The 25,512-nt window shown below is 44.3% G+C and overlaps 1 protein-coding gene and 1 long non-coding RNA gene across 2 annotated transcripts; one reads left to right on the forward strand and one right to left on the reverse strand.

The window, feature by feature from the left end:
- The first annotated feature begins 404 nt into the window (after positions 1-404).
- Positions 405-14,288, forward strand: LOC138920379 (uncharacterized). Its single transcript, XR_011431457.1, has 4 exons — positions 405-492; positions 3,079-3,127; positions 7,352-7,408; positions 10,066-14,288. It is a non-coding gene; the product is annotated as an uncharacterized lncRNA (long non-coding RNA).
- On the reverse strand, positions 9,367-16,309 carry LOC100063011 (riboflavin kinase). The gene is made up of 4 exons (XM_005604945.4): positions 15,959-16,309; positions 14,932-15,083; positions 10,952-11,054; positions 9,367-10,167 (listed from the first exon to the last, which is right to left on the reverse strand). The coding sequence occupies exons 1-4, from the start codon at positions 16,038-16,040 to the stop codon at positions 10,037-10,039; spliced, it is 468 nt and encodes a 155-aa protein (XP_005605002.2). The 5' UTR covers positions 16,041-16,309; the 3' UTR covers positions 9,367-10,036.
- Between the last annotated feature and the right edge of the window lie 9,203 nt (positions 16,310-25,512).

The following is a 25,512-nucleotide window of genomic DNA, read 5'->3' on the forward strand; positions in this document are numbered from 1 at the left end:
TGAGTCTACTCAGAGTGTTTCCCTCCTGAAACAGGTTGAAGACCTGGGTTCCACGCTCAGCTCTGACATTTTCTAGTTTCACGGTTTGAGTTGGTCTGAGTTTATCTTTGACTTTCACCTGAAGTGAGGTAACAAGAACATCTATCTAGACGTCTCAGACTTGTTGTGAGGAACAATGAGGTGACGTCAATAGAAGCACCTTGAAGCTCCTGTTGCTGCAACCGCTGACCTTTACCCCTGGTCAGTGGATGAAATGGAGAGAATGTCCTCACTCACGCCCTGAGTCGCTGCAGTGAAACACGGGACCGACTCTGCTTCTGAATGGTCAGTGTGCACCTCATCATCTGTGTTTGACTTTCAAAACTGTGTTCTTACAGAGAACATGGTATCTTCAACGAGGCAGTAATAGACATTTCATGTTATCCCTCTCTTTCCAAGATTGTCTACAAAGGAATGAAGAAAACAAACTTTCAAAAAGGCAGAGAATCCAAGGTAAAACCTCCTTCCATCTTCTAAAACCTCAAAAAAGTAGTCAAACCAAATCTACAGGAAACAGGAGAGAACTGGTCCAGCTGGTCAGGCGAAGGGCCAGGGGAAAATCCTGATTTTGAAATATGGTGGACATCTCAGAATATTAGTATTTGGTTTTGTTGAGTTCAGGAGATAGATTTGAAAACAAAACAAAAAATGTCATTTGACAGAAATACTGTGCTGGATGGCGAGACTTTAATAAATGAGAAAGGGGCCGGCCCTGTGGCCAAGTGGTTAAGTTCGCTCGCTCATCTGCAGGCGGCCCAGTGTTTCGACGGTTTGAATCCTGGGCATGGACGTGGCACTGCTCATCGAGCCACGCTGAGGCAGTGTCCCGCATGCCACCATTAGAAGGACCCACAACTAAGAACATACAGCTATGTACCGGGGGGGTTTGGGGAGAAAAAGGAAAAAAATAAAATCTTTAAAAAAATAAATAAATGAGAAATACCAGCAGATCTGTAAGCAGAACAACTCCTGGGCAGCCGTAGGAAATCGTGAAGGCACAGAGAGGCCTGAAGAGCTCTGGGGTGGACGTGGACCCTCAGGGAGGGACTCAATCAGCGCGGGTGTTTGTTTACACGGCTCCCAGCGGAACCCGCCCAGGCAGTCCTCTCAGTCCCCAGAGGGAGCGACTCCTCCAGGATTTAGACCCACCCACTTCCAGAAAAGTGCTTGTGATGCCGTCTGTCACATGTACAAAGTGAAATTGTTGACATGAAAACAGAGAATGCGGACCTTGAGGGAGGAGGCCGGTGGGCTCATGTCTTACCCATGGGGGCTTTTAGTCAGATGTGGTCCTCGGGGGAACCCACAGATGTAAACAGTCAGGATTCCTGCCTCCTAGTCAGCAGGGCTAGAAGGAGCAGAGGCCCCTGGCTTGCCCATCGCCCGGACGCTTCCATGAGGCCCTCGGGCTCTCTGGGGAACATTTTGAGACTCAGGGCTCCAGGTGATTATAGCGCCTGTGATTGGACATTAGCGCTGAACTTCCTGCAAATCAGGGTAACCAGGGAAACACTATGGATTATGTTTTCTTTCTTCTTTGGATAACAGAAAACAAAAGGTTTTAACAGGCTCCCTGGAACATTTTTTGGAATGGTGGCCAAAGGATTAGATGGATGGCATGTGCTCAGATCATCATTTCCTTCAGTTGAATAATGCTAGTAGATATTTGTCCTTTTTTTTTTTTTTTTTTTTACTGCCTACTGTCCTAGCCCCCTGCACCCCCTTTATGTTTAGGGAATTTATTTCCCATAGCATGAGCCTTGCTGGAGAAGTGTCTGTCTCTATAAAAGCTGAAATACTCACGTGCTACATTTCCCAGCACACCTTGCAGCTAATCCAGGGGCACGTGATCAAAACTCAGCCAATCAAATGCTAACCATATAAAGATTAGTTTCTGAGGCAACAGGGCCAGCCAGCTGTGTAGAGGATATGGTTCTGGTGGCATCCTGGCTCAGCAGCAGTGGGCCTGTCTTTGATTAACTGGCTGTGGGGTGAGTTTGACTCTGGTTCTGACCCTAGTTCGGGGGTTACCTTTTCTCACCCAATTTCCAGATTTCCCATCCATTCCCTGAGCTATCCATCATTCTCCCAATAAATTCCTTTCCTGTGTAAATCAGCCAGAATCCATTTCTGTTACTCGCAACCAGTTAGATTCCCAACCGAAATGGTAACTTATGAGGCTTAGGTCTGCTGTGGGAAATACAAGATAATCCAGTGCAGTTGCATAATACTTCTATTCGACTGAAGAGAATTCAACTACATGGCTTCACTGGACAAGAGCATGAGAGAGGAAAGTAAGATTCTTTCATTTGCTCAGTTATCCTCGTCTGTTCAAACTCAACCAAGGCCTCTACTGTCCCAGAACAAGGAGGCCTTGGCCAAAATGCAGAGACACAAAGAATTAAATCTTAGGTTGAGCTTCAGAAGACCCAGCTTTTAACAATTTAAAGACAAGAAGTTTGCGTGGGTAGTTTTGACTTCTATATCCACTTTTGGCTGTGCTTGCTGACTTTACAACCTAACCACTCCCTAAGATGATGCTCTACCATAGACAGCAATAGTGAGCCCTCAAGACTCCTTAACTGTGCAGGGCTGGCACCCCCACTTCCCCACACACCCCTCCGCAGCTCTGCCCTCCCCATTGTCCTGGGTAACCCAGGGAACTAGAACTGGTTTAGAGGATTGATCCTAAGAAACTCCATTAAGACCAACATCCTGGAGTCAGGCAATCTGACATCTCAAATCCAGTTCCAAAGAGAAAAATTACAAATATTTTATAGATGACTATTTTGTTCATATCTTCTTCACTCCCAATTCAACCGCTCACACCTGTTTAGAGAGAAAAGAGGAGAAGAGAGAGGGGAAGACAGAGGGGGAGGGGAGGAGAGAGTGAAGGGAGGGAAAAGGAGAGGTGGGGAGGAACGAAGAGGTCATCTATTTGAAGCCCCACAGCAGGGCTGCTGTCTTAGTCTGTTCAGGCTACTAACAAAATACCAGAGGCCGGGTGACTTTTAGATGACAGAACTTTATTTCTTACAGTTCTGGAGGCTGGAAGTCCGAAATCAGGTTCCAGCGTGGTCGGGTTCTGGTGAGAGCTCTCTTCTGGGCTGCAGACTGCCGACTTCTCACTGTATCCTCACATGGTGAAAGACAGCGGGGGAGCTCTCTGGGGTCCTTTTACAAGGGCACTAATCCCACTCATGGGGCCCCACCCTCATGACTTAATCACCCAAAGGTCCACCTCCTAACACCAGCACCCTAGGGGTTAGAACTTCAACATGCGAACCTGGGGAGGACACACACTTTCAGTCCCCTTCCAGCGCTGGCATCCTGTGCTCACCTACAGCTCCAGCTAGAACCGGAAACATTTTCAATGCACCTGGACACTTGGATTTGAAGATGCCAGTAGCACTTTAAATCTATCCTATCCTCCCCGATTTTAACACCTCTACTTCAAAATTAAATGTTCACATGAATCACATAAAACCTGCATAGTAATGAGGAAAAAGAAGGTTACTAGCTCACTATGCCCCAAAAAAGGTTGAAAAAAACTCCTGACTCAGGAGGTGGCAAACGTAGGCCTGTGAGCCCACGCCTTCTGCTGCCTCAGTAAAGGAAAGTTTGGCGCATAGCCACGCCCATTCATTTACATATCGTCTATGGTCGCTTTTTCACTTTGGCAAAACCTAAAGAATTCACTGTCAGGCCCTTTACAGAATGATTTGTCAATCCTGCCCTAGCTAAAAGGAAAAGCCGAAGGCCCCTAGAACAGGGCCACCCGAAGTGTGGTCGGCGACTGCTCCTGGCCTGTGAACTGACACTGAAACTCAGTGTTTAGAATCTTCTACAGCATGTTGACATTGCCAAGACATCCAAGTGTGTGACTCCTTTTCTTGTAATTAATTTTTATTGTATCTTTAAAAGTATTAGTTCACGAAGGATTAGAAATAAAAAATTCCAGAAGTCACAAATTTTCTATAAGAAAAATATAAGAGTTGGGCCAGCCCCAGTGGCCTAGTAGTGGTTAGGCACACTCTGCTTCCGCAGCCCCAGTTCGGTTCCAGGCGTGAACCAGCTGTCATGCTGTACTGGTGGCCCACATACTAAAAAATGGAGGAAGATTGGCTCAGGGCGAATCTTTTGCAGCAAAAAAAAAGCAAAACGAGATAATTTGATACCCATCTTAATGACTTTAACTTGGCCTCAACAGATCAATTCAGCCCTAGAGGTTTCATCCACAGCAGAGCATTTGCCTGAGAGAACAAAATGGAGCTGAGGGAGGCAGAGCCAGGCTTAAAAATTATTTGTCCCACAAGCTGGGTTCCCACTGAAGCTTTCTCTACTTCTGTCGCTGTATTAAGACCTCAATATCAGAGATACATTTATTTCTAGTTAATGTACAATTGCATACAGAGCACTTTGTTTACATAGGTACTGGGGGAATGAAAACACGGTCCAGGGCCTCTCGAAGCGTTCACTCTGGGTCAAAGAGCTAAGGCGATTATAAAAATGGAGACACCGGAGTTTGTGGGAGGCTGCTGTGGGGCTGGTACGGGAACTCATGTATTCATGAGTGCCGCTCGAGTATATCCATCTCCCCTCTGTTAAAGGCCTTTCGACCTAACAGACTAATGCTGAGACCTTTAAGGGAAGGTGACTGTGTGCAGGAATGCCATCAGGAAAGCCAGGCTGAGATGCAACTGCCGGGCAGCTCACTCCCTTTACAAGGGGCTGAGTCCACACGCCAGCGGGTCAACCTGTAGTCGGTGGGAGGAGATTCTTAGACCTAAATGCTCATATGGGAAATAACGGCTGAAAATCAATGAGCAATTATTAAAAGAATAGCAAACTAAGTAGGAGGAAAGAGTATCATATATAGTTATCCAGAAAGTTGGGAAACAACTGACTTAAACAGTATGTTAGTTCTATTTCAAGAAATATGCTCAATGCATTTTCACATAAAGTACCTCAAAATTAAGACAATGGGTTCAATTGTGAATCTAAAAAAAGTACAGTAAATATGTTATTTCCCATGTTTCCAGACTTTCTAGATCCTCTACAGTTGACTTGTCTAATACAGTTGTCATGAGGCACACGTGGCTAGTTAAAGTAATTGTTGGAGAGTGAAGAGATGGAACATTATCCTCGTAGCGGAAAGTTCTATTGACAGTGCTGCTTTATGATGTGTGCTTCTTTTTTCCACATTACTAGTTGGACTCAATAAATTTAGAGGTACTTTACCTGAAAAGGTGTTTGGAAATTGGACAAAAGCACTCTGAGCATATAATTTGAAAATATAATACACTGTTGAAAAATAAGTTTATCCCAGGTTTCCCAACTTTTTGAACACTCTCTAAATACATAATTAACTTTTTAAAGGCTGATTTTTATCTCCATCAAACTATACACAAGAATAAGGAATTAAATTATTCAGTAAGATACAGAAATATTCATTTGGGGGCCGGCCCGGTGGCGCAGTGGTTAAGTTTGCACGTTCCACTGTGGTGGCCCGGGGTTCGCCGGTTCAGATCCCGGGTGTGGACACGGCACCACTTGGCAGGCCATGTTGTGGCAGGCCTCCCACATATAAAGTAGAGGAAGATGGGCACAGATGTTAGCTGAGGGCCAGTCTTCCTCAGCAAAAAGAGGAGGATTGGCAGCAGTTAGCTCAGAGCTAATCTTCCTCAAAAAAAAAAAAAAAGAAATATTAATTTGTTTGCCCCCGTCACCCCATCTCCCACGTCTTAGAAGCACTCTCCCCCTTTCCATGGTGTAACGTGTGTCTCCCTGTCTCTAAGGGAGATGCTCACACTGCTGCTGCTTATGTTTTCAGGCTGGGCATCTACCTACTCACTTTCCACTAAGGGAAGATGAGCATTTCTTTTCCAAATGCTTCCTACCGCTGCCCCTGCACACTTCCCATCTCCTCATCCTCCCAACAGATCTATTTCGTTTTATAAAAATTCAGTGCTGTAATTATGACCATGTAAATGATAGTCACAGCTGAGCTATACAGAACATTATTTGTCTTATTTGTCTGTGCACAAGTACAAAAGCTTGATGAATTTTCACAAAGCGAGCACACGATGCAACCAGCCCCCAACTCTAGAAACAGCACAGTAAGACAGAAGCACCCAACCGCCTTCATGATCCTCCCGTCATCTCTGTCCTCAGGAACCATTCAGACCTTTTTTTGCTATAGTTTTGCCTGTTCTTAAAATTTATACAGAATCACACAGTATGTACTCTTTCTTGTCTGGTTTCTTCTGCTGTTCTTTTTCCAGCTTGAGATCAAAGCTTACATTATTGATCTTACCTAATAAATGTATTTAAAGCTATAAATCTTTTGAGGGAAGCATTAGCTGCATCCCTTTAATTTTTACATGTTGCATGTTGTTCACTTCAACATAGCTTTCCATTGTGATATTTTTGCATTTTTAAAAATATTAATTTTTCTCCATGGTGTTGTGATCAACGTGTTCTTCATACCAATCCTTGGAAATCTGTTGAGACGTCTTCTGTGTCCTGGACAATAGCTGCAGTGGAGGTCACCACCTGATTAGTTTATGATAATGCAGTCACTCTACAAGATCCATCAAATTTCTGTCTGGTCTGAACAGATATGCTGGGTGGCTTGACCCTGAATCTTTCAGGATTTTTGACGATGGCTCGCTGCAATTTCCTGAGATGTGGCATTGATTTGGTTTACTGTTCTGGCTTCTACTTAGCCCTCATTATGATCAGGGAACCAAAGTGGGGATTCTGTCAGATGTCAAGTATGTCTAGTCTCAATACACGCAGGAACAGGGGAAATTAGCACAGGGGAGGTCCACGGACGAACTGAGCTGCCTGGACACAAGCCGGGGCTCAGACTCCATGTATGACCTGACCCAGAAGGAAGTCAACTGTCAAAGAAACGTCGAGTCACAGCCACATCACAAAGAGTACAGAAGGTGACTTTGCAATGACAGGCAATAGGCACATGGCAGCACATTCACAGCCTTCGTCAGATCTAAGTTCATCAATTCTGTGTCTGAACTGTACTAAACCCTTCCATTGAGATTTTAATTTCAATTATTTTTTCATCACCATAAATTCTATTTTGACAATTCTTAAATCTGCCCAATTTTTACAGAACCTTGTTATTTTACCGTTTCTGACTCTCTTTTATTTCTTTACACATATGCAACAGTCATTTCAGATTCTGTATCTGATAATCCCTACATCTGTTATCTTCCTAGGGCTTATTCTATTTTTCTTTTACTCTTGCTTACAATCGCATCTCTTTTTACTGCGTGGACTTATCTTCCAGCTCCGTCTCTGAAGGTCAGATTGGATCTCCTCTATCAGCCTCACATCCATTTTCCAGGTAAGAGGGAAGAGGAACAGACTGGCACTTTCACGAGGAAAGCGAAACCATCCTCATAAATGCCAAGTGGAATTTGCTTCCATGTCCCTGGTCAGAACCGTGTCACATGCCAGCCCTGACTGCAGGCTTTTAGGCCTTCATGGCTGAGAGCGCTGGAGATGAAGGCTGAAAGAGCAACTGTGCGTTCCTGCTTACAGCAGAGCCAGGCCAGAGTGCCAGGTCACTGCCATGGGGTTGGTGGCGCAAGTCATGAAGGTTACAGAGCCCTGTTAGGAGCAGGAGTCATGGAAGGGAACTCAGACCCACTTATACTCCTTTGGCTCTTGTAACTCCCAAATGGCATGAGGACCCTCACTCTCAGAGAGTGGACTTTTGAGAGTACTGTCGTCTGTGAATGCTCTCCAAATAAACCTGTCGCTGTGCCACAGGCATAAAAAACAGGGCCCCTTACAGGCAAGGCCTTTGGCTGCAGACCCACCACTGCACGCCAGGTTGTCCCTACAGCTGCCGCCTGTGACCTGCTAGTCAGGCCTCTAACACACCTGAAGGGAAGCATCAGCCAACAAATTAGGATCTTATACAGACAAGGCGAAGATTCCAGCTGACCCAGGGAGACAGGAAACATCGCTTAGTCAAGATTGATTTCAAGGCCTAAAAGCAGTCAGACTAATCAAAAATGGTACTATTACAATTTCTTATAATGCATAAATACTAAATATAAACTTCAAAAAATGTAGGAGTGAATACTTCTAAACCGCATACTATACAATTTTCAAGCAATGGCTATTTAACAAAATGTAAGGTGGCAACATCACAGAACTTTCACACACTTAATGAGGACACAATTAGCAGCAGGCTATTCGAACAAGCACACATCTGCTTCTACACTTTCCATGCTTGTCTTTACCTTTGCATCTTAAAGCCACTGATAATACGCTTCTTTCAAGTATGAGATTTCTAACATTAAATTACATTTTCTAAGTGTTTTTATAAAGGAGAAATGAAAAAGACATATGCTACATTGTTTGTCATAAATTCATACACCAAACACTAAAACACAATCCACCTGAATGTATCCATGCTTCCCTGTCTCTCACATGAGCTGTAGATGTTTTTCTAAGTAATCTATAAATATTTTTGCTAAAATCTCTTCTCTAAGTCATTCATGCAGATTAGGAAAAATGATTTATAATGAGTTATCTTTTAAAATTTCCTTCTATATATTTCTATATATTTCTCTCCCCAACCCCCCACCAAATCTGGTGCTAAAGTAAACAATAATGCAGTGTGCAATGGGGCCCAGACAGTCTGCAATTCTTGTTTCCAAAATATCTAAAGACTTCATCTTTCTGCCAATATAAACAAAAGTCTCAAGCGGCCAAAAATCACTTCTTAGTAGTTTGTAAGAAGAAATAATGCATCATATAAAGATTATTTAACTAAAACGTTATTATTTATGTCCTTCCCCCAAGCTGCAAGCACTCTTTAGCATTAAATTACATTGTGCCTATACAACTACAACAGTTTATAGTTGCTCAGGAACATATGATGACGTTAAAAATAAATAACTATTTCACAGTTTAATTGGCTCTTAAGTAGTCTCCCCAGGGGGAGAACAGGTATTTTGTGTTCTCTAAGAAATTGGTATATATGAATGAACTGCTATGTGTTTATTTAAAATTTGAGGAAACGTAAAGATGAAGTTTTTGGGTTTTTTTCTAAAATGCAATACAGATTTGCAGTTAATCACTGTCCATATAGTGAAGGGATGGAATGATAGGCACAGATGGAGTCTTCTGTAAGTGAACAGGTGTAGGATAATCTAAATGGGAAAAAAACTGAGACTGACAATTGTTTAAAGGAAAAAAGAACCAAAGTCAAGAAAAATGTTAAAGTAGAATGTCTACTCTTAGAAAGACGAGAGAAGTGTTATACAACACAAAAATGAGACCTAGAGATTCAGAAAAGACTCATTTTACTGCTTTCAAACACAGATGAAAAATGATAAGCAGAGGGAGTGTAGACCAATTAGTCCAAGGCAGCTGTAACAAAAATGGAACGCAGTACAATGATCTGACCTCATTAAGGAAATGACTGATTACAGTGAAATTTCACAAGTCTTCATGTCTAATAATACATTAATGTACAAAATATCACAAATACAAAGTCTTGATTTTCCCCCTGAGGTTTGTCATAAACTATCAAACCCCCGTTTAATCCACTGACTTTTACCACCTTCTCTGTTGAGCGGCACACGCTATACAAGTACAGACATGCGAGTATTTTACCACGAGAGCTGTCCTTCTCATCTCCAACTAGGGACTTCCCTTTTTACTCACACTTATATACATTTCATCTCCATTATAAGACACTTAAGACCTTTCCAGTGGTAGATTTTAATCTATATATTACATTAAAAAGAATCTTCATTTCTAAAATGAATCTTTTTAGTACTGTAGCATGATGGGTTTAACTGAACAGCTGAAGCGTAACTACACTGTACTGTTTAAACTAATTCACAGCTGTAGGAAAAGGTTTGATTTTTAAAATATAACAGAGATGAGATCGCACAGTTATGAGTGGTAGAATACTAGAAAACAGTGAATGAATAAATAAGATAATTTTTCATCAGTGGCCATTCATTATTTTGCTTTTAGGAACCTGGAAGAAACTGTCTTCTTTGAGTTTCAAGTGTTCTGGTAAATCGAGTCGTTTCTTAGCTTCCTCAATATCACCGTGAATGGCTGAAATAAGTGACTCTGCAGAGAGAACACACCAGGACAAGATGATCAGAAACTGCCGCTGGACTTTCCACCACTCCCGTGCGCAGCCTCCTGCAGACTCCTAGGCTGGCAGCATCTCTAGCATGGGGTAGATGCCCTGTAAATGCCTGTCCCATCCCTTCTTCCAGACTCAAGTAGAAGTCAATGGTACACAAAAGAGTGCCTTAATCTTCTTGCAATTTCTTAGAGAAAGGCATCAGCAAAAAGGTACATTGAAAATACCTGATGGAAGAAACATATATTCAGTATCAATTCTCTTCAGTATTTACACCTGTGAAAGAAACTCTACAACAGAATTAACACTATCACACTACACTAAGATACTCGATACCATTCACTTCAAATGTTCTGATTTACTGTTTCTTACACGTCAAGCATTGCAAAGCACCCATTAGTCATCACAGTATTAATTCTTACTTGTTCTTTAAAACATGAAAAGGAAATAAACATGTCATTAACTTCATACTGTTGGAGAGAGGCAGCCAGCCTGCTGGGTTTGAATCCAGGCTCCATCACTTACTATGTGACCCTGGGCAAACTACTTAACTTCTCTGTGCCAACTTCCTCTATTGTGAAATGGTCAGAATAATTCCTCATACGGTGGTTGCGAGGATGAAATGAGTTAATTCACGTAAGGCACTTAAAACTGTGCCTGGCACATATCAAGTGTGCAAATATTATCTGTCCTGCCATGGTTACTACTAGTAGAAGCAGTAGAAGGAGCTGCGCTAATATTTAGAAGATCTAAATAAGACCTTACCTAAAGAATCGAAGTTCCTTTCTGGTCTGAGGTAGCCAACGATGGCCACGTTGAGGATTTCCCCATAGAAGTCCTCTTTGAAGGTATGCATGATATGAGTTTCCTACAGTCAAGAAATGTGAAAAAGATTACCATCAGATTACAGAGTACTGAAATTTGAAATGCATCTTCATGTTTATGGTGGGGTAATCTAAATGAAACAATCAACGCTCATTAAATTTTTACAGACAGGTTAAAATCTAAGGGCAGTTTTTCCTGAATTCTTCCATCGCTCCTGTTCCTGCCCCTGAATTTACATGTAAACATTATAACTGAGTAAGGCAGATGTTATACCACAAATCTGATACGATTTGACGTTTATAGAAAAAGCTGACATGCATCGAAGTAATTAAGAGTCTTATCAAGGTGAAAAAACTAGGCAAAGACATCAAAGAGGGAACGAGCAAAGTATTAAGAGAAGTTACTACTGAAAGAACTAGTTCTGAGGTGAATCAGGACCCATGTCTCTGACACACACCACGTTACAGAAACCTGAGGGTCAGGCAGAGCTGGAGGCTGACGTGGGGGCAGAAGAGTCACCGCAGGTTCCTGACACGGGGATGACGTGACAAACGGGCAGAGGATGCACTGAAGCAAAACGGTGCAGGAGGGAGGAGTGCTCTGGGCTCTGAATTTTCGTAGACTCCTATAAAGGACAAACCTGAGTCCAAAAGGCAGAAAATCAATGAAGAAAGCAAACAAATACAGAAGATGTTGAGGCTGGACTAGGATGTGGCCCTGGAAATGGAGACGTTTAGACAATTTAGAAACATGTACCCTGAGACCAGAAGTATATTCTCATGTGTGACTTAGAAAATTGAATCTAGGAAGTGATCCTTAAACCTGAAGCGTCTATTACAAATCAGCTAAGAGTGCAGCTAGACCGTTCAGAGTAATAAAACCAATACAGAGATAATAGGAGCAACTTACACCTAATGAGAAATCAAATATGAAAATCTGCATTCAGTAATTGTTTATTCTTTCTTACCTAACATAGCAAGTTCCCCATGTACACTTGAAATGATTCAGACCAAAAAAGGGAAGGAAATATCACACAAGACTTTAAGATTAAGGTGAGTTTTATTGTCTGTCTTAAAAAAAAATAAAATAACCTAGTCTCTCATAACCTTTTTGATTTGTTGGGGGAGGGTTATGATCCTCTGAGGTCATTAAAATGGGCTCTCTCAAGTGTCCCTATGTAGAACTTTGCATATAACTTAATGGGATTTATGGGTTTAATGAAGCCCATTGAAAAAAAAGAACCCTGATTTAAACAACTTAAAAGAAGAAAATATGGATATTAGAAACAGGACTTTTCTTTATAGTATGGCTCTTATTAGAGCTTCAGCTTGGTTAGATTACTAAATCTAAAATTGCATATAGAAGAGTGGAAGTTATATACTAGGCTAAACTGAAAGCATCTAAGAGAAGCAGGACAGCACTGCAGTAAGAGCTGAGCTAAGAATCAAGTCTGGGTCCACACTTGGCTAACGGCACACCTGCCCTCGCTGGGGCTCAGTTTTCTCAGCTGTTACTGAGGGGTTTCAGTCAGAAGACACAAGGTGCCCCATGGCTTTGTACTACAAACCAATATATTTAACTTGCATTCTTTCTTTTCAGTAAAATTTTGAATAGTAAAAAGGACACTAAGATATGTAAGACCTCGACACTGATCATTACAAACATTATTGAGAGAAAAGATATGATGTCTACCCTCCCTAAACTGATCCACAGATTCAATGCTATCCCAATCAAAATCTTAGCAGGTTTATTTTTTTTTTGTGATGAAAACTGACAAGTGATTCTAAAATTCGTGTGGAAATGTGAAAGGCCAAAATCATCCAAGAAAATCTTGAAAACAAAATTGGAAGACTTACACAATCATATGTCAAGACTATTAAAGCTATGAAAAGTATGACAGTGTGGTATTGGCCCGAGGATACACGAGGAGACTGAGTATGTATGAGTGTATTTTGGACTCACACATATAGTCACTTGATTTATGACCAAGGTGACGTGGCAGTGCTGTCAGGAAAGGACCATATTTTCAGTAAATGGGCTGGGTCAATATCCATATGGAAAAAAAAATTAACTTTTATCCCTACCTCACACCATGCTCCAAAATCAATTCGATATGAAAAAATAAGACAATTAAGCTGTTAGAAGAAAACACAGATGAATATCTTCATGACTCTGGAGTAGGCGAAGATTTCTTAAATAGAATATAAAAAGCACTAACTATAAAAGAAAAATGATGAATTTGATTATATTAAAATTAAGAACCTCTTTTCTTCAAAAGACACCATTCCATTAAGTGAATAATAATGAAAAAAAAGCAACAGAGTGGGAAAAGGTATTTGCAATACATAATTCCAACAAAGGAATTAGATCTAGAATATATTAAGAACTTCTTCAAGGCAGTAAGACAGCCAATCCAATTTTTAAAAAAGTCTTTAACAGGCATATGATAGATGTCGGTTATTGGCGAAGAAAAGAAAAAAGAAAAACTCTGAAAAGTATGGACCTCCTACCAATGGAAAACTGAGTTTCTCCTAACCATGAAAGGACTTCCAAGGGATTCCACGAATAGATTTATAGTAACAGTTCTGTTATCTGAGTAGCTAATATGGAAAAATTAGTCATGGGCCAGTGGCCTCCCCTCCCCTTCATTTCTTCCCTCATTCTATGGAAAAATATTTTGTGTTCCTTCAATTCTTTTCCTTTTCTACTCCAACAAATAATGTTCACATCCTTAATACTCAAAAGTAAGAGAAATAGAGCACAACGTTAAGTTGTCTGGGCCATTTCTATTGCTTATACAGCACTCAGCTGTGTGGTTTTCCAACTGTGACACACTTCTCTTCTATAAACTCTTCAAAGAGGATGAAATTTAGATCAACTATAACTGTTTTTGCCACACACTTGAGCTGATCAAAAGATTCAGCTATATCTAGCAGAATAAGCCCTTAAGCTGTGTGGGTCCTGTGAAAAGGGCAGAAAAGCATACCCTCAAAGTGGTTTAAAAGAGAAAAAAAAGCATCACCTTGCAATTTTATCAGAAAGCACTATCCAAGCAAGCAGTTCTACTGTAACAGGGTGACCAAGTAACTGAAGAGTGAATCAACTACATGAACTGTGGCAAGCTCAATTTTATGAAACATGATCTTAAATACTTTATTTTTATCTCCAGTAAAAGTAAATACATGAGCAGTTATAAAAATTACTATTATTATAATTTTGGTTTGTAATTCCACTTTTTATTTTCTACACAATTTGAAATATAAATGCATAAAAATTATTAGTCTATGTTATTGGGTACACAATGTATAAAGACGTAATTTGTGAATTTTTGTAAACTATTAAAGTTAAGTCGGTGTAAATTCAAATTAGATTTTTACAACTTTAGGATGTTAAATATAATCCCCATCCTAACCACAAAGAAAATATCTATAGAAAATATACAAGAGGAATTGAGAAGGGGATCAAAATGTGTCAATACGAAAAAAATTAACTAAATGCCAAAGTCAGTAATGGAGGAAATGACAAAAAAGCTGTAAGGCATATAGAAAACAAACAGCAAAATAGCAGAAGTCCGGCTTTACCAGTAATTAGTTTAAATGTAAATAGATTAAACTGTCCAATGAAAAAGCAGAGATTAACAGAATGGATTTAAAAAATCCATTATCCAACTATACCCCTTTTATAAGACACTCACTTTAGATCCAAAGAGACATATGGATTGAAAGTGAAAGGATGGAAAAAGTTATTCCATTCAAAGAGTAACTAAGTACTTCACTTTTAAATCCTTCAAGTACACTGCCAGAAATTCTAGTATTCAGGTATGTTGTCATTACCACTGGAGAGTTCTAGTGCATCTAATACTGCAGATTACCCTAAATCATCATCCTATTTTCAGTTACAGAGCTCAATACAAGTCTTACCATGGACTTCTTCGTATTCTTGTAGTATGGGTTCCATCCTATGCTCACCATCATCCTATGGACATCTCCACTTCCCACACTGGCCCAACCATAATAAATGCCAGTGGAGAGATCAGCTGGAAGATTATCTACTACTTGTTCAGGGAAGTTAGCTAAACAACAAAAGTAAATATTCTGAGTGTTAAGAGTTTCATATAAAATATTTCTAAAAATCACAAGCAAGGGTAGTCTAAATCATTACAATCACAAGATTCCTAGGATCTTTCCTATGATTATCAACCCCATCACTCCATATTCTGGCTCGGACTTCTTTCTCCTCTGCATGTGGTCAGGCTAAGAACAAGGTACCAGATCACAGTAAATGCGGAAACCTCTCCCAAAAAAGCATACACTCTCGAGTAGAAGAAGAAAACAGGTAGCTAAGCTGGGTTTTTCAGACCTAGTCTTTCTTAAGGAGGTTCGGAAGCTCTTGAAAAGATTCTTATTTTCGAAATACACATGCCTAGGCCCCAAGCTCAAAGCCTAGGGGCAGCCCTGGGGTGTATTTTTAACGATGAATTATGCATACCGTCAGGTCCTGACTATTAAAACGAATGTAGACAAAACAAAAAAGATATGTGGTTCTCATTCGACTGCTAGCAACAGATTTAAAGAAAAGAAAACCTTACAGTCGGCTTGAGAATTTGGCCAACGGCCCACATTACGTTTTCTAATGGACAAAGCGCGTGCCAGGCTTGGCAGGCCCATCATGGCTGGATAGGGAGGCGGGGAAAGGGGACCCCGAAGCTCAGCTTGGGCTTCCGCCCTCATCACCCCTCAAGCCCGGTCCCTGATGGGCTCGGAGCCACCGGCACGCATGAGCTCCCTCAGCCCGATCGAAGGTCCTCCGCCTCATTATCGGGAACCAGGAGGAGGGGAGGGGTCATCCTGTGCATAGCCACAAGATCTGGCCCCGAGCCCCCGCTGACGTCCCCGCTCCCACGTGACCCGGCCCGGGGTGGGGGACCTCCGCGCCCCCTGCGCTCACCCGTGGGGATGCCCAGCTCCTTGGCGCCGCGCCCGAAGCCCCGCACCACCTCGCCGCGGCAGAAGTACGGCAGGTGCCTCATGACCCCGTCCGCCCCGGGCGCTGGGGGCCCGGTCCGCGCATCCTGCGGGGCCGCCGTTGAGGAGGTGCCCGCACCCCCCGGACCAGCCGGGGGACACGGGCGGGAGCTCGGGCTGCCGGGCGGGAAGATGTACAATGGGCCAGGCGGCGCCGACGACACGCCCCGGCGAGTCTGTCCTGCTGCTGACCGAACAGAAGCCACCGAGCGGTTCAGAGGCTGCGTCTGTGCCCGGGAGCGGCGACGCGGTGGAAGTCAGCGCGGCTGTGGGCGGAGCTCGGCTGGGCGGCCCGAGTGTTGTACAAGTTTTGTTTCCTTGTCTTGTCCCAATTGCATTAGCTACTACTTTCAATACAACGTTGTAAAGGAAGGATGGGAGGGGACACCTTGCCTTGTTTCTCATTTTAGTGGGAAAACGTCTAATTTGTCATCATTAAGTATGATGTTAGACGTAGGTCTTTTGTAGATGTTCTTTATCCAGTGGAAGAAATTCCCCTGTTCCTAGTTTGCTGAGAGTTTTTATTATGCCTGGGTATTGAATTCTGTGAAATGCTTTTTCTGCATCTATTGATACAATCATTTGATTATTCTTAGCTTGTTGATGTAATGGATTCCATAAATTGATTTTCGAATGTTGAACCAGCTTTGCATACTGGGCATAAGTCCCACTTACTCATGGTGTACAATTTTTTTTAATACATCGATGGGTTCAATAATGTTTTGTTGAGAACTTTTTAAATCTACGTTCATGAGAGATACTGGTCTGTAGTTTTCTTATAATGTCTTTGTCTGGTTTGGTATTAGGGTAATATTGGCCTCATAGAATGAGTTAGGAAGAACTCCCTCTGTTTTATCTTATGAAAGAGATTTTAGCGAATTGGTATAATTTCTTCTTTAAATGTTTGGTAGAATTTACCAGTGGCCCATCTGGGCTTTGTGCTTTCTGTTTGAAAAGTTATTAATTATTGATTCAATTTCTTTAGTAGACATAAGCCTATTCAGATTGTCTGTTTTTTCTTAAGTGAGTTTTGTCAGATTGTGGCTTTCAAGGAATTGGTCAATGTCATCTGTTATCAAATTCGTGGACACAGAATTGTTCATGGTATTGCTTTATTATCCTTTTAATGTCCTTGCGATCTGTAGTGATTTCCCTTCTTTCGTTTCTGATATTAGTAGGTTAGGTCCTCTCTTTTTTTGGTAGGAAAAAAACCCCTACATAGTCGTCTCTAAACTTTACATGATATAGGGAACCTTGGCATTACATATTTTTCTTTTTTGGTATAAATATATTTTCATTTTTAAAATCAGAAAAGGCAGCACTTCTCGCGCTTCCTGCCTCCTAGGAAGGGGACACACAATTTTGACAAGGACCCCACTCGCGCGCCCAGCCCTTAGCGGTTCGGGGAACGAAGAACCCGGGCGAGCCTGAGGGAGCGCACGGACGCCAGCGCTCCACGCGGTCCGCGGCACCGCCCAGAGGGCCCGCTGACCTCGGCCCGCAGCCTTGCGCCGGGGTCGCCCGGTGGATGCGGGCGAGGCGGGGATGCGGGGGGCGGGCCCTGGAGGGGCGGGCCCAGGGGCGTGGCGCGCGGGCGGGCGGCCCCAGGCCCAGAGGCTCGGTCTCCGAGCGCGGCGAGCGCGGCACAGCGCAGCTCCCGGCCCTCGCGCGGCGGTTGTGGGGCGGCCTGGCGCGGCTCCCTCCTGCGCCCCAGGGCCAGACGCCCGCTGCAGGTAACCAGCTCCCCACGGCCCCCTGCTCGGCCGCCCGCCGGCCGGGGAGGGATGGGCGGGAGGACCGAGGGAGCCGGCTCCCTCCCGGGGCCCCTCTGCCCGAGCGGGGTGGGATCCGCCGGGGAAGAGGCCGCGCAGCCGGGGCAGGAGAGAGAGGACGCGCGGTGGGGATCCGCGGCGAGCGCGTGCGCCCGGGGCCGGGGATGGCGCAGGGCGCCCTCCCTAGACTCCGCTCTTCCCTCGGACCAGTGGAGTGAGGGGCCAGGTCTCTGGTGCCCAGTGTCACCTGGGAGCCACTTCTTCTGGCCTCTTTTCCCCTGGTCCGCGTAGCGAGTAGGAGCTTAGAAATCGGAGGAGTTGCTGCGGGCGTGGGTAGGCGCAGAGCGATCAGTCGCTCACTGCCGTCTCTTGGGTGCCAGTGGCTTTAACTTCGTTTAATCCCAGCCATCGCCCTGCGAGGAGGCATTATTATCCCCGTTTTATTGATAAAGAAGCCGACGCCAGGAGGATAAGTGACTCGCCCTGGGGCAAACCACTGGACAGGAGACGCCAGTCCGGGGGCCCGAAGCCCTCGCGCTTCCCCCTGGCTCCCGGCTCCCCCATCCTTCACGCGCGCGTCTGGGAAACTCGCGCGGCGGAGTGGAACCAGGTGATCGTTCCAACACGCGTTGCCCTCCCCTCCTAGGTTTCTTTTTTGTTTTCTTGTTTTGTTTTGTTAGCACCCACTTTCTGATTCAGACTCTTCCAATTTTGGGTTATCAGCCTTTCGAAGTGGAAGCGGCTCTGGCTCGCAGCTTCTCCCCTGGCGGCGCTTTCTCTCTGCGCAGCGCAGACACGGGCGCCCTCGCCTGCCCCGCGCTCCTCGTCGTTCGCGGTGGATGAGGTCGCCTGCAGATCCGGCCGCGCCCGGGCACTGCCCAGGTGGAGGTAAGCTTTGTACTCACCTGGCAGCCTTCGCACCCTTGCTTGCTTGCTTTCTGGAAGGAAGAGAGCCTTCACTGTACAAACAGTAAGACAAGAGGCGAATGGGAGGATGTACGGTGTTCAGAGAGAGCGGTGGTGCCATGAGGTGAGAACGGCCACAGCTTTTTGCGGCCTGAATTGGGCGCGCGGTAGGTGAGGCCCGCGGGCGGGGCTCGTCCCCTCCTCTGGGTATTCTGCCCCCTGTCGAGCTGTTCCGAGAGGCAGGTTGGTTTTATAGAGGGAGGAGGAGGGGGAATGGTTCTTAAAGATCAGTGTAAATTCCCTGATCGGAGCCCAGGCGGTTCCGGACAAGCCCCCGCCAGAGCCTTTGGTCACAGATTTCAGGTCTGGAAGAAGGACAACTCCAGCCCTGTGGGTATCTGCTTTGCTCGATGGAGTTTTTGCAGGCCTTCAAGATGGTACTTTGGGAAACTGAGTACTTAGAAATGGCTAACGCGTCTATTTTTAAAAACAGTGTAGCATACCGTGAATTTACTTTTATGAAATTTTATTGATACATGGAAAAAGTTGATGTTTTTTTCTGCTTCACGGTGAGAGTTGGAAGGTTGCCTGTCGGCTCCTCGGCCCCTTCTTCAGCCTGACCCTGGAGAGGACCTGCTTAGATTCAGCCCCGAGTGTGTGCTGGAGCCCACCCTTCATTAATTATAGTTCATCCTTGATTAGTTATAGGACTACTTCCAGTCTTTTCCGTTTGTAATTTAGTTGCTTAACACTAAGAAAAATGTTTTCCCTGAAAACTATCAACTGTCCACAAAGTCTGCTATCTACAGGACTGAAGGTACCACGGGGGGAAGTTAGTGGGCCTGGGTTGGTGCTAGGTGACCTGCAGAGCGCCTGCTGAAATCTGGGTGGGTGTCGGCCATTCCCTCCCCATAACCATGCAGGAATTTGGGCCCAGTGTGACCAGAGCTTCTTTTTTTCCCCCCAAATAGCTGAAACATCTTAATTTTTTTTTAGAAAATATAAAACTTGATTTTAAATATTGGCTCTTTTTTAAAACACAAGGAATGAAGTGAAATTTGCTTCATGCAGGATCCATTTTCAAATCTCTGTCTTAGAAACTGCTGTACCTGGTAATTACATCCTCAGGTGAATGAAAAATTCTCACCTATGATGTAGATATTGTACATTTTTGCTGAAATGAGATGGTAGGAAACAAGTTACTACTATTGAAAATGATCTCTTCTGATTCTCAATTTCTGTTTTCTGTGAAGTGTACATTATTTCAGGAGCATTGAGTAAAGGAGTCTTTCATGGGCCAACCAAGGAATCGTGTCACTATTTTTAATATTCATGCTAAGGAGAAACGTGTTCATGGTTCCAGCTGGGGACGTCAGGTGCCTGACTCCCTGCCTTCAGAAGGGAGCTCCCCATGACTGTTGCTCTGAATCAGGTGTTTCTCCTGAGGCCTGTCCGTGTTCTTCACCACGTTGGCTTTGACATGGGAGCATGGCTTAGGGATGTCCTGTTTCCTTGTTGCCTGTCTGTGGCCAATGCCATGTGTGTTTAGATGAGAGGTTCTCAACTTTGGCACTGTGGACATCTTTGGCCAGATCATCTTTTGTTGTGGGGATTGTCCTGTGCGTTGTAAGATGGGCAGCAGCATCCCTGGCTCTACCCACCAGATGCCAGTGGTCCCCGCCCTCCAGTTACAACAACCTAAAATGTCTCCAGCATTGCCGCCTGTCCCCTGGGGACAAACTCACCCAGCTGAGAAAAAGATGAGCCAACATTTAAAATGTTCTAGATATTTATGAACTAAATGATAAACTAAGCACAATTCACTTTAAACTTTTAGTGACTACAGAAGATATTTGTAAAGTTTAAACAAACATCTGGTGTTTTAAAATATTTTTATAATAAAGATGACTACACCAATGTTCTTCATGAATGGCGCATGTGTCCTGCCAGGTTTTATCTCCAAAGAAATTTCAAGTGTTTGATGCAGTTGTTAAATTTCTAAAGTTTAAAATGTTGGAAGCTAACAAGGAATTCTACAGTAGTTTTCCTTTTTCTCCTTTTAGTATACTCGATGTCTTTCAGTTTTTTTAAGGTGATGGAGTATCAATGGACCATGCTCGTTGATTTGGGAAAATCGACACAATCCCTAATATTAGAACCCCCAAAGAAAAACATTGAAGCCAAAGTTTTAATAGCAAGACCCAGTGTAAATCATGTTCAGACTAGAATTCAGTGTTAGGAAAATCTAAAAGCTTTTTAGCTGGCAGCAATAACTTAAGACAACCATCTATTTCTGTAGTCTGAGAAATCCTAATTTTATGAACGAGAGCCCTACATAATATGTGATCTTAGAAGAAAAAAATGTCTTGAAAACATAACCCTCTTTTTTTAGATCTTTAGCTTGGGACGTTGAAAACGCAGCCCTAGTTATAAAAGAGGCATCCTTATCTAGGGATTGGCTGTCCACTGGGCTCTTTCCAGAAATCAAGCTCATTTGTAAGACTCTGGACTGCTTCACAATTTGTGGGGCCCCTTGTTTAATAATTATTCAGGATTTCAAGATTCAGGCAGGGCACATGCAGCACAGCACCAGCCCCGGGCGGCTGCACGGGCTGTGCACCCAGGGAGCTGCCCCCATAAAACTCTTTCTCCACGGCTCAGAAGAAGATTGCGATCGCAAATGCAAACCCAAAGAAGGAAACGTTTCTGCTGCCACGAAGCACCAGAGTTTCTGATTCATTGATTATGCTAATATTTCCAATCAGGAGTCTACATGTATTTGGTAATCAACGCACTAAATTTACTAAGAAATTCCTCCCATGCTTAATTTTTCTTTTGCTAAAGACGGAGCCAAATAGTTTGTGATGGTCCTGGGTACCTGGCTACTGCTCAGTAGAGGTGCCGGGCATTGTTGGCTCAGGCTGCAGCTGTGAACAGGATGGAGGGGCGCTGCCTCCATGAGCATCCAGTCGAGTGGCTGGAGGAGAGGACAGAGGAGCACATGGTCCACAGGCTCTCACAGTCCTAAGTGGTTCTCCAGAAACGCACAGGGTGTCCCGAAAGCATTTCCCCTGGGGACCTAACCCAGGGGAGGGGATTACTCAGGGTGGGTCTCTCTCGAAAGTGATCTTGAAAATGAGGCCTGGAAAATGACGAGGACGGAGTCAGGTGGGTTAGGGGCTGAAGTTCCAGGCTGAAAGGGTGGAGACCAAGGCAGGAATGCGGCTTGGGGTGAGGCCTCTCGGGTCATTTTCGGGACTTTGGACTTTAACGGAAAGGTAGTGGGAACCCACTGAAGGGTGTTAAATGGGTTATGAGATGGTTGATTAGACTGGGGGTTTTTAAATGATCATCGTGCTGTGTGGAGAATGGTTTGCAGGGCTGGGCCGTGTTGGCCTCAATGGTGCCTTTGTGCAAACTAGAAAAAGGCTTCCTTCTGGGTGGACCAGTTAGAAAAGATGTACTGCTTTGTCCCAGCCAGCCCAGGCCAAAGGCCTCAGCCCCCTCAACTGTCACTTTGCACGTACGTGGCCACCCTGAGGAGGGGAAGCATGGCGTGTGGGCAAATAGTGCAGAGGCTTTTGCAGTCACCCAGGGATGGTGCAGGGATGCTGAGAAGAAGTCAGTGGTAGGAGAGAGAGAGAGGTTGAGTTCGTAGTTAACAAAAGTAAGAAAGTCATGATTATTTGGATATAATTGATAGAGAGGAAGGTATCAAGGATGATTCAGAAGTTTCTGGCATAAATAAGTCAGTGGGATAGGTTGGTGACACCATTTATGATGTTAGAGTAACACTGCAGGAGGAGTAGGTTGGCATGAGGTGGGAGGGAAGATGGTTCCTTTTGAACATGTTTTGCTTATGAAACTTCCAGATGGGAGAAGAATAGGCAATTGGAACTCAGGAAAGAGATCTGGGGTGGAAATACCTGTTTGGGAGCTGTTGCATGTAAGTAATCATTGCATATAAAAAGGATCATCCAAAGAGAGGTGTAGATGAGAGGAGAAAGGGGCTGGCCCTGGAGAGCCAGATCCTTGTGTTTGGAAGATGAGGAGAAGAGGGGTCGGGCCACTGAGAAGCCAGTCTGCATGAGGGATGAGGAGGAGATGGGGGTCTGTGGCTTTCTCTTCCTGTTTTTTTTCCACTTGAGACTGGAGAGACTTGAACATGTTCTAATGCTGCTGGGAAGTTTCTGGTAGAGAGACTAAAGATGTGGGAGTGAAAAACAAATGATAGCAGCAGGTTTCAGAGAAGGCGAGAGAGGATGGATTCCAAAACACAGTAGGGGGCTTGGTCTTTGATGGGAAGATGGAGCGAGAGGATGGATAAAGAGGGCTTACATTTGGGGACCAGAAGTCTCTTGTCTGTGAAGGAGGAGGCAAAACCATTGGCTGAGTTTGATGTGTTTGTGTGTGAAGTCAGACATTCAGCCAGTATTTACTGGGCACGTTCCAGTGCCGGTCATTGTGGTAGGCTCCTTGGAAGGCATTACAGATGACGTTGATTGCCATTAGGCTTGGCCCTTGTGATGTAATAGAAATATATATTCGGTCTTTGTCCCTGCTTCTGGTTCCTGACGCAGAGCTTGTAAAACCCTTGGAATTTCCAAGAGAAAACAAAGCTATGAGTAGATTCAAAAGTGTTCATAGCTGAGATCTATAACAAGATAATTTGGAAATACCCTTAGTAGTCAACAAGGAGGTGTAAACGGTGGCAAAAACAATGAAGACTCTTTGATGTCCATTAAGTGAAGAAAGCAGAAGAGAAAATGGAATCCCAGCTGCGATTCCGCCTGAGCACAGGTGTGAGTGAGCAGAGGAAAGTCGGATTTTCAGGCCTCAGAAGGGGACATGAAAGTGAAGTGTAACGGGGCTGGGACTGTGAGTGGCTTTTTTCCGTTTGGAAATTATCTTTAATGCTTTGCAGACATATTTAACTGGAGCTTATGTTGGAGGATTGGGGCCATTGTACCTCAATTTGCAATTAAAAAAAATTCCTGAAGTGAAAATTAAAAAGTCACACTTTACAAGAATGTTAGAATACGTCCCCCTCCCCCCAAACAGGAAGCCGTCCCTGCAGAGCTCTGCATGTGCTTCTCACGTTTTTCCAGCGTTTTCCCTGCACAGTCAGTGTAATTGGAGGCTTGTCTTTTCATGGGTTTCTTCTGTGCAGACTGAGGCGCAGCTCCTCTCTGGATGCTGTTTCATCTCAAATCCCCTTTTCTGTGTTGAGTAGAGAATTCCTTCATTCCTGGCTTTGGCAATACTTTCAAATTCGACAAATATACTAAATGTGATTTAGCTAAAATGAAAATGTTGAAGTTTGCTGCTCAGGTTTCTGAAGCCGCCTAAAGGGACGGCTGAGGGCCCAGGTCACAGGCGGGTGTCTGAGGGTGACGAGGCCGCTCTGCGGTGCTTTAGGGCTGAAGCCTTCGGGGGAGTTCGTCGTGTTTATACCCACAGGAAGATTTGGAAGGTTCTGGGGCTCCTTGGCAGGTCAGGAGGTAGGCGAGGGCTAATTCGAAGCCGTTAATAGCTGGGTCCGATGGTGTTCTGGCCGGAGAGAGGGGCTGCTGCTGCTTCTGCCCTCGGGGGCGTCAGCCCTGGTTGAGCCCCCGCTCACCTCCTCCCTGCTGGTCAACTGGAGCAAATGACCATCTTCGAAGCCGCTGAAGCCTCAGTTTCCTTAACTGTCAAGTGAGAATAAAAGTAGCTACTTAACAGGGTGGTTGTGAGAATTAAAGAGAAAATGTATGTAAAATGTTTGGCAAAGTACTTGGTAACCATTAACGTTAATTGTTTCCTTAATTCTGAGATAACTTTATAAAAGCACCATCCATTGAACATCAGCGTGTAAGGAAATGGAAAAAGAAACACGATAGTAATGAACACATGTTGTATCAGTGCGTCAGATGCTTATCGATTTCAAAAATGTCAATGTGAGAAAAGGATAAGTTCTCACACTGTGGAAATACAGTCTGATTAGCATTGTCTGGCAGGGGGACTTCCCCAGCATCCTCCCCTCTCCTGACTCAGCCCAGCCAGTGCTCAGTCCCCTGTCCCCACGCGTCACCCATCTGCTGAGGAACAGCGAAGGGTTTTATCACTCAGGGGCTGGGACCCCTAAGCAAACCCAGCCGCTCCTGTGCGCAGGTGAGGGGACCGAAGAGCAGAAAGGTCAAGAAAGGTGAGGTCAGTTCTGAAGACAGGGTGAGAGCCACCCAGGATGAGGCCAGTCATTTTGGGTTTCTTTGTAGATATTCTGTAAGACCCAACACAGTGCTCTGAATTCATGTTGCTCTCCCCGACCCACTGTAATTTAGAGCATTTAATTCCGGTGCTTTCGTTTCCTTATCTGGAAAAGACTATGAGCTAGAAGGCACATTTAACAAAAAGCATCCAAGATACTGCCCTACCTTTTGGAGGGGAAGGGAGTGGACTTTTAAATATTTGGACTTTTTTGTCTGTTTTTTAAAAACATTTTTTGAGTCCTTTCCAATTGAATAAGCCTGTGCTCGGTGCGGGGAGCCGTGTGAGTAGAAGGGGGCGGGAAAGAAGCCTGAGACCAGACACTGGTTACTAGGAGCTCACCAAGCACGGGCAGGGCTCAGTTCACAGAGACGCGTTATGTGGAATTAAGTGCTGAAATGAGAGACGATGGTGACAACTCCTGCTCAGCGATTGCTGAGTACCAGTCATCATGCAGGTGCTTTATGGGTTTGTAATCACCACCAACCAAACCAGGAGGGTATGATGAGCTCCGTTTTTCAGATGAGGAAACTGAGGCGCAGAGAGGTCAGGT

Source organism: Equus caballus, chromosome 23 (assembly GCF_041296265.1).
Source record: "Equus caballus isolate H_3958 breed thoroughbred chromosome 23, TB-T2T, whole genome shotgun sequence".
NCBI classification, from domain to species: domain Eukaryota; kingdom Metazoa; phylum Chordata; class Mammalia; order Perissodactyla; family Equidae; genus Equus; species Equus caballus.

What these genes read in the sequence shown, in the direction of transcription:
- LOC100063011 (XM_005604945.4), bottom strand. Translation starts at nt 16,040, where the DNA reads ATGAGGCACCTGCCGTACTTCTGCCGCGGCGAGGTGGTGCGGGGCTTC. An exon ending in AGAATACGAAGAAGTCCATG is followed by an intron (nt 11,055 to 14,931) that starts GTAAGACTTGTA and finishes TCTTGACTGTAG; the next exon opens with GAAACTCATATCATGCATAC. An exon ending in AAGGAACTTCGATTCTTTAG is followed by an intron (nt 10,168 to 10,951) that starts GTAAGGTCTTAT and finishes TTCTCTCTGCAG; the next exon opens with AGTCACTTATTTCAGCCATT.